Raw genomic sequence first — 12,925 nt, forward strand, 5'->3', positions numbered from 1 at the left:
CAACCATAGTTCTTCAGGCACTCTGTCCACCAAACCTAAATCCTTAAATCTCTTCCACTGTGTATTCATAAGGGATTTGATTTCGATTGTATCTTACTGGACCAGTGGCTTTCCCTACTTTCTTCAGTTAAAGCTTGAATTTTGCTATAAGAAGCTGATGCTCTGAGCCACAGTCAACTCCAGGTCTTGTTTTTGCTGTATAGAGCTTCTCCATCTTTGGCTGCAAATAATAAAATTCATCTGATTTCGATGCTGCCCATCTGGTGATGTGCATGTGTAGAGTCATCTCATGTGTTTTTGGGAAAGAGTGTTTGTTATGACGAGCTTGTTCTCTTGACAGAACTCTATTAGCCTTTGTACTGCTTTGTTTTGAACTCCAAGGCCAAACTTGCCAGTTGTTCCTTTTATCTCTTTGACTCCCTACTTTAGCATTCCAATCCCCTGGGATGAGAAGAACATCCTTCTTTGGTGTCATTTCTAGAAGGTGTTGTAAGTCTTCATAGAATTGGTCAATTTCAGTTTCTTCAGCACCAGTAGTTGGTGCATAAACCTGGATTACTGTGATGTTAAAAGGTCTGCCTTGGATTTGTTTCGAGATCCTTCTATCATTTTTGAGATTACATCCCAGTACAGCTTTTGCTACTCCTTTGTTGACTATGAGGGCCACTCCGTTTCTTTTACGGGTTTCTTGTCCACAGCAGTAGGATATGATTATCATCCAAACTAAATTCGCCCATTCCCGTCCATTTTAGTTCACTGATGCCAGGGTGTCAATATTTATTCTTGCCATCTCATTTTTTGCTAAATCCAGCTTACCATGGTTCATGGATCTTACATTCCAGGTTCCTATGCAATTTTTTTCTTTGCAGCACTGGACTTTCCTTTCACTTCCAGGCACATCCGCAACTGAGCGACCTTTCGGCTTTGGCCCAGTTGCTTCGTCAGCTCTGGATCTCCTTGTACTTGTCCTCCGCTCTTCCTCAGTAGCATGTTGGATGCCTTCCGACCTGTGGGATCATCTTCCAGCGTCATAACTTTTATACGACCATGGAGTTTTCTCAGCAGGGATACAGGAGTGGCTTTCTGGTTCCTGCCTGTCTGCCTTGGGTGGCCCTACACTGCATAACTCATAGCGTGTCTGAGTTATTCAAGCCCTTTTGCCATGACAAGGCAATGATCCATGAAGGACATGGTCATTAAATATTACTTGGTACAGATCCTGATGTGTCAGGTTATCATGTTCATGGCTTTGACTTTTTAATGTATTGATGAAAATGGTTGAGTTCTCCAACAAGGTTCATGTCCACATCTTCAGGATATGTTTGGCTTAAAGCATTAACTTCTTCACAAATCTCTTCCTTTGCAGCATCCTATTTTGTTAAGAATGAAATAATAATAATAATAATAATAATAATAATAATAATAATAATATTTATACCCCAACCATCCGGCTGGATTTCCCCAGCCACTCTGGGCGGCTTCCAACAAAAAATTAAAAATACATAAAATCGTCAATCATTAAAAACTTCCCTAAACAGGGCTGCCTTCAGTTGTCTTCTAAATGTCAGATAGTTGTTTATTTCCTTGACATCTGATGCAGGGTGTTCCACAGGGCGGGTGCCACCAGTGAGAAGGCCTGGTTCCTTGTAACCTTGCTTCTCGCCAGAAGGCCCTCAGCGCTGGACCTCAGTTTCTGGGCTGAACGATGGGGTTGGAGACGCTCCTTCAGGTATACTGGGCCAAGGCCGTTTAGGGCTTTTAAGGTCAGCTCCAACATTTTGAATTGTGCTCAGAAACGTAAAGGTAAAGGTAAAGGTAAAGGTAAAGGTACCCCTGCCCGTACGGGCCAGTCTTGACAGACTCTAGGGTTGTGCGCCCATCTCACTCTATAGGCCGGGGGTCAGCGCTGTCCGAAGACACTTCCGGGTCACGTGGCCAACGTGACAAGCTGCATCTGGCGAGCCAGCGCAGCACACGGAACTCCGTTTACCTTCCCGCCAGTAAGCGGTCCCTGTTTATCTACTTGCACCCGGGGGTGCTTTCGAACTGCTAGGTTGGCAGGCGCTGGGACTGAGCAGCGGGAGCGCACCCCGCCGCGGAGATTCGAACCGCCGACCTTTCGATCGGCAAGCCCTAGGCGCTGAGGCTTTTACCCACAGCGCCACCTGCGTCCCTAGCTCAGAAACATACTGGGAGCCAATGTGGGTCTTTCAAGACCAGTGTTCTGTGATCTTGGCGGCTGCTCCCAGTCACCAGTCTTTTTTGCAGCATCATTGTATACTGATGCCCTTTGTGCCAGATTTGATTCTAATGCATCCATCGCAGGTATAAATGCTTTGATTCTGAACTTGTTTCCTGGCTCAAGGTTCGCTAAAGCTTCATCTTCATCCTCACCTATATGCCTCCTTATAGATCAGCAGTTCTCAACCTGTGGGTCCCCAGATGTTGTTGGACTACAACTCCCATCATCCCTGAGCTCTGGCATTGCTAGGTAGGGGTGATGGCAGTTGTAGTTCAACAACATCTGGGGACCCACAGGTTGAGAAAGGCTGTTCTAGATCTTCTTCTGCTTTTCTTGTAATCAACATCAGGCAATTTGTCCTTTGCCTGTTCTTTGAAATGATCAAAAAGATCTCTGGAACCAAGTTCCTCCATTTTATTCGAAATGTTTGTGGCTTGATTACTTGTTTCACCCTTCTCTGTGGTATCAATATGCAGCCAATGCAATGCAGATATTATTCCATTGTAACTGCCAGGTTCTGCACTTGTGGCCCTTGAATGAGTTTCCCATCTAGTCTTTGGCAAAAACTTTGGAACTTTAAAAAATATTTGTATTCAGATTTTATAACAAATTTTAGCATAACCAAAATTTTAATTTTTTCTGTGTATAAGACTGTGTATAGATGTTCCCCTCCCCCCCAAAAAATAGATTTAAAATTGGGACTCGTCTTATATACGGGTAGTGCTGAGGGGTGTTTTCTTAATTTGGAGTCCCTCCATGGGACGTCTTATAGACAGAAAAATACGGTGTATTTTACATTCCAATTAACACCCCCCCCCCCATGACGTCCCCCAACTTCCCTTTCTGGGTTATTGTTGTTAAATCGTTTAGTCATGTCCGACTCTTTGTGACCCCATGGACCAGAGCACGCCAGGCACTCCTATATTCCACTGCCTCCTGCAGTTTGGTCAAACTCATGTTCCTAGCTCTGAGAGCAGTGTCCAACCATCTCGTCCTCTGCATATAAGTTAAATAAGCAGGGAGACAATATACAGCCTTGTTGTACTCCTTTCCCAATTTTGAGCCAATCAGTAGTTCCATATCCATTTCTAACTGTTGCTTCTTGTCCCACATAGATATTTCTCAGGAGACAGATGAGGTGGTCAGGCACTCCCATTTCTTTAAGAACTTCGAGATCTTGGTACAACCTTGATATAAATTTCAAAATATGTACACAAAACCAACAAAAAGACTCACAGGTTTATAGTGGCACCAGCTTTCCTAGTCAAGAGCCCACTTTGTCAGACTGCAGCCCACAAAAGCTTAGACCATAATATATTTATGAGCCTTTAAGGACTGCAAAAGATGAATAAACAGAAGCATAGTTTATCTATGGACTTCTATCCTACTGGAAACAGTGACGGCCAGCAACTTGGATATCTTGGGGGGAAAGGATTAGGCTGGTGTCTGTGCTCTGCCCTTGCGGTCCTAGGCAATAATACTTCTTAATACTAGTTTCTGAAAAGCACAGGACTCTTGCTTGCTGGTTTCCCCCAGGCATCTGCTTGGCCACTGTGAGAACAGGATGCTGGACTAGGTGGGCCTTTTCCCAATCCAGCAGGCTCTGTTTAGGTTCTAATATGTTGCAATATTTTTACACTTATATGTGGCATCAGAACATTTCAGTTTTACTTCTTACTCATAGGAGAGACTGCTATTGGAGCCTGAGATCCTTTTCTCACTTGAAAAGGAAAAAGACAGATGTGTCTTAAAAACCAGTTCCACTGTAGATCTCTACTATAAAATGATGCTGCTCTCTTAAGTGTGAATGGAGTGTTCATGGGTTTCTCTTGCCATTATCTCACCCTCATTCCTAAAAATTTGGAACATGGAGAGGACAGTTGAGAATGGAGAGGGAGTGAAAATAAGAGAAGGTGCACATGGGAATTGATGTATGTTCAGTTCCTTTCTTGTCTTTCATAGAAGTCTAACAGGATTCTCTCCCTCCCCCCGCAACTCCCAAACAGGTCAGGAAGACGATGGTCAAGATTCTACAGAGCCATCTGTGAATTCATTGGGAAAAACAAAAAAACAGTTTAAATGCAGGGAATGTGGAATGTGCTTTCGTCACTGTAGAAAAATGAGGATACACCAACAAACTCACACAGGGGAGAAACCATTTGAATGTATGGAGTGTGGATGGCGCTTCAGTCACAGTGGAGCCCTCAGAACACATCAGCGAACTCACACTGGGGAGAAACCGTTTAAATGTATTGAATGTGGAAAGAGCTTCAGTCTGAACGGAACACTTAGAATACACCAACGAACTCACACTGGGGAGAAACCATTTAAATGTATTGAATGTGGAAAGAGCTTCAGTCAGAATGGAGCACTTAGGAGACATCAACAAATTCACATGGAGGAGAAACCATTTAAATGTATGGAGTGCGGAGAGTGGTTCAGTCACAGTGGAGCACTTACGATACATCAACGAACTCACACTAGGGAGAAACCGTTTAAATGTATTGAATGTGGAAAGAGCTTCAGTCTGAACGGAACACTTAGAAAACACCAACGAACTCACACTGGGGAGAAACCATTTAAATGTATTGAATGTGGAAAGAGCTTCAGTCAGAATGGAGCACTTAGGAGACACCAACAAACTCACATGGGGGAGGAACCATTTAAATGCATTGAATGTGGAATGAGCTTCAGTCGTTGTGGAGCCCTTAGAAGACATCAACGAACTCACATGGGGGAGGAACCATTTAAATGCATTGAATGTGGAAAGAGCTTCAGTTATAGTGGAGACCTTAGAATACACCAACGAACTCACACTGGGGAGAAACCATTTAAATGTATTGAATGTGGAAAGAGCTTCAGTCAGAATGGAGCACTTAGGAGACATCAACAAATTCACATGGAGGAGAAACCATTTAAATGTATTGAATGTGGAAAGAGCTTCAGTCAGAATGGAGCACTTAGGAGACATCAACAAATTCACATGGAGGAGAAACCATTTAAATGTATGGAGTGCGGAGAGTGGTTCAGTCACAGTGGAGCACTTACGATGCATCAACGAACTCACACTAGGGAGAAACCATTTAAATGTATTGAATGTGGAAAGAGCTTCAGTCAGAATGGAGCACTTAGGAGACACCAACAAACTCACATGGGGGAGGAACCATTTAAATGCATTGAATGTGGAATGAGCTTCAGTCGTTGTGGAGCCCTTAGAAGACATCAACGAACTCACATGGGGGAGGAACCATTTAAATGCATTGAATGTGGAAAGAGCTTCAGTTATAGTGGAGACCTTAGAATACACCAACGAACTCACACTGGGGAGAAACCATTTAAATGTATTGAATGTGGAAAGAGCTTCAGTCAGAATGGAGCACTTAGGAGACATCAACAAATTCACATGGAGGAGAAACCATTTAAATGTATGGAGTGCGGAGAGGGGTTCAGTCACAGTGGAGCACTTACGATGCATCAACGAACTCACACTGGGGAGAAACCGTTTAAATGTATTGAATGTGGAAAGAGCTTCAGTCTGAACGGAACACTTAGAAAACACCAACGAACTCACACTGGGGAGAAACCATTTAAATGTATTGAATGTGGAAAGAGCTTCAGTCAGAATGGAGCACTTAGGAGACACCAACAAACTCACATGGGGGAGGAACCATTTAAATGCATTGAATGTGGAATGAGCTTCAGTCGTTGTGGAGCCCTTAGAAGACATCAACGAACTCACATGGGGGAGGAACCATTTAAATGCATTGAATGTGGAAAGAGCTGCAGTTATAGTGGAGACCTTAGAATACATCAACGAATTCACACGGGGGAGAAACCGTTTAAATGCTTTGAATGTGGAAAGAGCTTCAGTCAAAGTGGAAACCTTAGAAGACATCAACGAACTCACACGGGGGAGAAACCATTTAAATGCATTGAATGTGGAAAGAGCTGCAGTCGTGGTGAAGACCTTAGAAGACATCAACGAATTCACACGGGGGAGAAACCATTTAAATGCTTTGAATGTGGAAAGAGCTTCAGTCAAAGTGGAAACCTTAAAATACATCAACAAACTCATACAGGGCAGAAACCATTTAAATGCATGGAGTGTGGAAAGAGCTTCAGACAGTGTGGAGACCTTAATATTCATGAGCGAATTCACCCAGGTGAAAAGCCGTATCAAGGTATGCAATGTTCCACTCAAGTTTCACTCTTTACTTCACATCAAGAATCTCATAAAGGCGGAAATCAATTTTAAATGCATGGAATCTGAGTGATGTTTTGGTGTTTGTATTTAAATTTGTATACACTTATATATGTATTAAAGTAACGAAGGTCAGATATACTAAATGTAGAAAAGAAGTTGCAAGTTGGAATGCTCAAGGTGTGTGATGAATCTGTTGAGTTTTGACTTCTGCCCTTCACTGCCAAAATGATGGGCTGCCCTTGTCTTGTGGATCAGCATCTGTCGGCTTCAGGGAAATAAATAAAAGCATTATCAGCATTTAAAAAGAAATGCTATTGGATCTTCAAGGCATTGAGTTACAAATTCAGGCAAAGATCAACCATTTCTTCTGCAAGCTGTTCCCCATCCAGTATTTCCCAGCTTCAGCCTTCTGAACTGTTCCTGTGGAAACCACTGTTCCAAATCTATACAGTCCTCCTGATCCTGGGAAGATTCAGGGGGAGGCTCCCACGAATGCGCCTCAGTGCAGCTCTCCTCAGCTGGGTCCCTGGTTAGGTTTTGGTTTAGGGGAGCAAGCATGGGCCTGGCCCTTGGGTGGGGGCGAGGGGAGAAGGGAAGAGAAGTAGATGGGATGCTTCTTTTTCCTTGCAAGGCTAGTTCCTGTTTCTCCTTAGTGTGCGCCTGTAATCAGCAAGTGTGCATTTAGCAGGAGTGTATCCCTTTGTCTTGGAGTGCAAGATGATTCAGAAGGCGTTAGAGCGTAGCGCGTGTATCGCATATGTTAAGTTGATTGCAACCTTTTTAAAAATTAATATTCTTTATTGATTAAAAAATTTGCATTTCTATACAAACGCATCCATTCTTAAGGAAATTAGCCTTGAGTGCTCATTGGAAGGACAGATCGTGAAGCTGAGGCTCCAATACTTTGGCCACCTCATGAGAAGAGAAGACTCCCTGGAAAAGACCCTGATGTTGGGAAAGATGGAGGGCACAAGGAGAAGGGGACGACAGGACGAGATGGTTGGACAGTGTTCTCAAAGCTACCAGCATGAGTTTGACCAAACTGCGGGAGGCAGTGGAATACAGGAGTGCCTGGCGTGCTCTGGTCCAGGGGGTCACGAAGAGTCGGACACAACTAAACGACTAAACAACAACATACAAACATTATGTACAATCTCTTAACAGGTAGAAAAAACAAAATGATAGAAAATAGAAAATTTATAAGAAACCAAGAAATAATAGTAAGAAAAAAAGACAAAGTTATTTACATAGTAAAAGTACTCTTTGACACAATCATTCCCATCCTTCTCATTATACTGTTTCATATAACATTCTTTTTTACACAGGCTTACATTATATAATACCTTTTCTTTCTGCTTTGTATACATTCCTTTGATCTTTTTCTTTACAAATATCACTCAATTTCTGCTCATATGGAGTTATTTGTACAATAAAGTTTTACATAATTCTGAAATATCATCCATTCTCTAGTTTTTTTTTGTTTCAATATTTCTCTAACTGATGTCATCAGTTTTGCTAATTGTAGATATCATAACATGAGTATCTGCCAATCTGTAATCTCTGAGAGCGTTTCATTTTTCCAGCTCCTTGCTATAAGGGTTCTAGCTGCTGTTATACCATAAATAAACAATGATCTTATAACTTTTTAAATTTCTGATGGTAATATACCAAGTAGGAAAATCTTTGGGTTTTTTTTAAAAAAAGTAATTTTAAATAGTTTCTTAAACTCGTTATAAATATCATTCCAGTATTTGCCAATGGCTACACAGGTCCACCACATATGATAGTATGACCCCTCCTCTTTTTTACATCTCCCACAGGTTGATGTTTTCCCTTTCTACATTTTAGCAAGCCTTTGGGGGGTAAGATGCCATCTATATACCACTCCCTGCAAGGCCTTTCCCACCTGGCCTGGGGGCGGGGCCCAGACTCACCCAGCCCTACTATGTGAAATATGTATTCTGTAGTTGACCTTTGTAATGTGTTGTTTTGAAATCTTTAAGATAATAGTTTAGTTTTCTGTTACGTTGCTTTGACCGTATACTCTATATTTCACATTTTTCACATTGTTTTATTTACCGTTTTTTTCGCTCTATAACACCCACCCGACCATAACACGCACATAGATTTTAGAGGAGGAAAACAAGGAAAAAAATATTCTAAACGAAACAGTGGATGTATGATTTTTGTGGTTCATTCTGTGGCCATAGACATGTGATCTGATGGTGAGTTTGGGGTAGCCCAATGCAAAAACCCTGAGGATCCATGTGGATCTGTGCTTTGTAACCACGTTTTTGCACCACTGCGGGCCCAGGCAACAGTGAGTGCGTGATTTTTTTGGTGCAAACTGTAGCCATGGACATGCTATGTGATCTGATGGTGAATTTGGGGTGACCCAGTGCAAAAACCCTGAGGATCCATGTGGAGCTGTGCTTTGTAACCACGTTTTAAGTGGGGAGGGAAGGAAAGCACTCAAGGGACAAGGAGCACACGTGGAGTGTGTGGAGAAGGATGCTGCTAATCATGCAGAAGAGGGGTATAAGGGGAGAAGGCTCCTCTCCTCTCCCTCTTTGCTCCTTTAAAGCAAGCAGGCTCTGCTTTTCTTCCTCCTCCCTGGCTCATCCGCCCGGCTTAGCGAGCTGAAAATCTTTCCTGCTGCTTAGCGAGCTGAGTGTTGAGGAGAGAGGGACAGAGAGCCTGCTTGCTTTAAAGGAGCCAACCGGACACTCGTGTAAGCGGCTCCTCTCCTCTCCCGCTTTGCTCCTTTAAAGAAGCAGGCTCTCTGTCCCTCTCTCCTCCCCACTCAGCGGCTCTTCTCCCGCTTTGCTGTTTCAAAGCGAGCCACGGAGGAGGGAAGCATTCGCTCCGTAACACGCACAGACATTTCCCCTTACTTTCTAGGAGGTAAAAAATGTGTGTTATGGAGCGAAAACTACGGTATGTTTTCTTGATTTAGTATGCTGTAAATCACTTTGAGGTTTTTCTTAAAATTATAAAGTGGTATAGAAATTAAATAAAAGTAGAGAGCAGGGATATCCAACATGGGGTTGCTCAGATGTTGGGCAACAACTCCCATAAGCCTCAGCCCAGATGGTCAAGGTTGATGGGAGTTGTAGTTCAAAAGCTCAAGGGGGGGGAATCTCACCCGTATACAATCCCGTATACAAATAGCCAATTCAATTTCCTAGCTGCCAGCCTTTATGTGGCCAAAATGGAACCCTTCTTCCAAGGAAGAGAGGGAGGTACCAGTAGCCTTGAGGCAGCTCCATTGGTTACGTATATCCAAAAAATTTTTAGGTGGGGGGAAAAGATAGCCAAAGCCACGCAATGAGAACTACACATGGTCTGTGGATACAGAAAACTGGCTGTTGGGGTGGGGCGCTGGTGGACAGCAGAAATGGAAAACTGGAGAGGGATGGATAGCAGTGGAGTGTGCTGGAAAAGGGTAATGTTTTGGATCAGAAGCACTCAGTGCCTCAGCATTTTCATCCATGTCTTTACTGGACAGGCTGTTCTGGTGCTTATCACTGGAGACAGAGAGAGTACCTTGCCTTCAACTTCTTCTCAATGGCAGCATTCACCTCCCATCATCCACAGCCATAGATGACGATTGCTGAGCCTGATGGGGGTTGTAATTCAGCAACATCTGGAGGGCCAGAGGTTCCCACACTTACCTGCAGGCTCCGTCCTAAGACCGAGTTCATCAGAGTTGGGTCCTTGTTGGCTAAGAGCGCTGGGGATGATGGGAGTTGTAGTCCAACAACATCTAGGCCCACAGGACTCTGCCTCATGTTGGATTTTGGGCAGGGGTGTGTGTGTTGCCAGGATACTTTTTTCATCCTGCTTGCATTCTTTGTGTATAAAGAATGTAAATCATTTTAACTGATTTTAATAGCGTTCTGATACTGCTTTTAACTGCCGAGGGTGGGGCCTTATAGTGAAGGGTGGCAACAAAATAATAATCTGAATACAGTGCTCTGCATTGGGATGCAAAAGAGGCAAGCTAGGATGAGTTTCGTTTGCCTAACTGGGCTCCCAAAATTGTTTCCTATGGTAATGACACACAGCATGAGCCTCACAGAAGTGAGTGAAAAGCAAAATGAAAGCTATTCAATTAGTTAACCTTGACCATAGCAGAAATGCATTTTCCCACCTTCCCTTGAAACAGCCTTGCCCTACAATGCTGTGTCAGAAGCTGTCCATGGCAACGATCCCAGATCTCAGAAGGCAGGCAGTTGGGACGAGTGCTGTGTTGCCCTGTGAGGAACACAAAACGGCACTGGAGGCTGCCATTATGGGCTCCATTGTGTTCACTGTCACCCCTGATTGCTTGCCTTCTCCACATCCACACCACATTTAAATCACTCTAGTACCACTTCAGTCAGTCATGGCTTCCCTCAAAGCATTCTGGGAGCTGTAGTGAGTCTGGCTGGCTGCTGCTGTTGCTGCTGCATGTCCCTGTTCACTGTTTCTGTGAGGAGAATAAACACTGCAAAACACTGCAAAACACTGCAAAAGACACAGGGTGCCATAAGCTAGGCAGAGAGTGATCCCTCTCTATACATGTAAATAGAGAGACTTCTGTTCAGGAGATTTCTGTATAAAGAACTCTTTATATAGGGGAAATGGGGAGTAAGTGAGGTTGGAGTGGAACCATGTTTGCATGAATATGACAATGTAAAATATGTTCTCCATTTAAATTTTTATTAACATAATTCATTCAGTTACCCAGAAGAGTCATTAGGCTTTTTTTTGCTGTAAGCTACTTCATACATTGTAAGAAGTGGGTCAGGAAACCCTTGATCCCGCTCCTTAAAATACTGAATGGACTCCTAAATAAATATGCATAGGCCAGACTGCACTGCAGCCCACATCTCAGAATAACAGATAGGCACCATACTGAGATTTCTGTAACTACACCACACAGGGCATGTTATAAGGTGATAGTAAATCTGCTGCATACATGTTATCTATGTGCTTTCTGGAGTATGTTTGGGGGCTTAGAGGAAATTTCCTCAACTACAACCCAAAACGTCTTATTTACCTACCACATATTGCCTGCCTCTTAGGTGCAAAAAAAGTGGCAGCCCTAATTCCTAGACTGGCCCTTTGCAGGATCACATTCCATGGCTTTCCAATGAAGCTGCATTGAAGAATGTTAATGGATGAGAGAGGCTGTTGTTTTAAAAAATGTTTTTATCAAATTCTTGGGTACACCCAGAGTCCCTGTTTTCAAGTCACAGAATCCTTCAAACAAATCAGTCCTATTCAGAGTGAGACAGTACTGTTCTAGGCAGTATGGAGTTGGGAGGGGGAAGAAAAGTGGGGAGAGAGAGGGAAGGAAAGTGAGAAAGAAATAAACATTTCATTCATTTCTATAGTATGTGAGCTTTTGTGTCAGCGTCAGGTAAACAGGTATTTTATTTTTATTGGCAGTGGGAGAGACCCTGAGGGCTCAGGAGGTGGCTAGTTGCAGGATATTCGTCAAAGCAATGCCCAATCTCTGTGGTGCTTGAGAGTGACCCCCCAATGGCTGTTCACACATGCGAGGGAGCCATTGCCTGCTGCAGTCAACATGTGGCGACCGTGTGCATCTAAAATCCCAGGAGGCAGAGACCCAAATCTGGACCATGACAAGGGGATGGTAGATCTCTAGCTAGGAACTGACCTGTGGGAATGTTTAGAAAGGCAGGAAAGGATATATTATTTGATGATATCCTTACTAACTTGCGTTAAAAAGTTCTATATCTTAGCAAAGTTCAAACATTATCCTTTTCAAATTTGCACAGCTGTAAGTTTGTTGCAGGCTCGTCTGAGCCTCACTATTTAAGATTCCTGATAAGATCCCTTGTTATCCCTCTTTAGAAGTGTAGACAGGACAGTCTTACTAAAATCAATATAAAAGTAGTTTATTCATTTTCATTCAGTACACAATTAGATTCCTGAAGGCAGGCTTAAGTTACAAAAGTATATCTATATCTATGCATAAACTATAATATAAGGGACACATAGAAAAAAACAAAATGGAGAAGGAAGAATGAAGCACATGGAGGAGGTGTGCTCCACCACCCAGAATAGGCCACACCTATTTCAAGTCACATGTAGAGGAAGCGCTTGTCCCAGCTCAGGAGGAAAGAGGAAGTTTTCTCCTGGGTGGCACAAAGCATCCCCTAGCATGTCCACTCTAGGAATGTTGTACCTGACTGCTACGAATTTCATATCCCACAGACCCAAGCTCCTCCTGCCCACTGACCAGTAAATGTCCCCCACAAAAAAAGCCCACCCTGAGATTCCTTCTCCTTTCGCTCTCCAATTTTACAAAGGCAAACTCCTATTATGCAAGAAATTGCTTTAAAAAATGGTGGTGGTTCCCTCATTGTGAATAAGTGAGGTTCATAGACCACAGAATCATAGAGTTGGAAGGGACCAAGAGGGTCCTCTAGCCGAACCCCCTGCAATGCAGGAACCCACAACCCCCA

At 43.2% G+C, this 12,925-nt stretch overlaps 2 protein-coding genes across 4 annotated transcripts in view; both read left to right on the top strand.

Annotated features, from left to right (window-relative positions):
* The window catches only part of LOC114589836 (uncharacterized), a 246,617-nt gene that overhangs the window by 112,753 nt on the left and 120,939 nt on the right, over positions 1-12,925 (top strand). The gene's annotated exons all lie outside the window — the stretch shown is intronic.
* LOC114589838 (uncharacterized) overlaps positions 1-12,925 on the top strand; it is a 30,834-nt gene that overhangs the window by 3,368 nt on the left and 14,541 nt on the right. Inside the window, exons 1-2 of one of the 3 annotated variants that reach the window (XM_077920750.1) lie at positions 2,173-3,422; positions 4,249-6,423. In XM_077920750.1, coding sequence (XP_077776876.1) covers positions 4,338-6,423 — 2,086 coding nt within the window. In that variant the 5' untranslated portion in view covers positions 2,173-3,422; positions 4,249-4,337. Of the gene's footprint in view, positions 1-2,172; positions 6,424-12,925 lie in introns of those variants that run through there. The other 2 variants (XM_077920748.1, XM_077920740.1) reach the window with 2 other exon arrangements.

The sequence above is a fragment of the Podarcis muralis genome, chromosome 2 (assembly GCF_964188315.1).
Source record: "Podarcis muralis chromosome 2, rPodMur119.hap1.1, whole genome shotgun sequence".
Lineage (NCBI taxonomy): Eukaryota > Metazoa > Chordata > Lepidosauria > Squamata > Lacertidae > Podarcis > Podarcis muralis.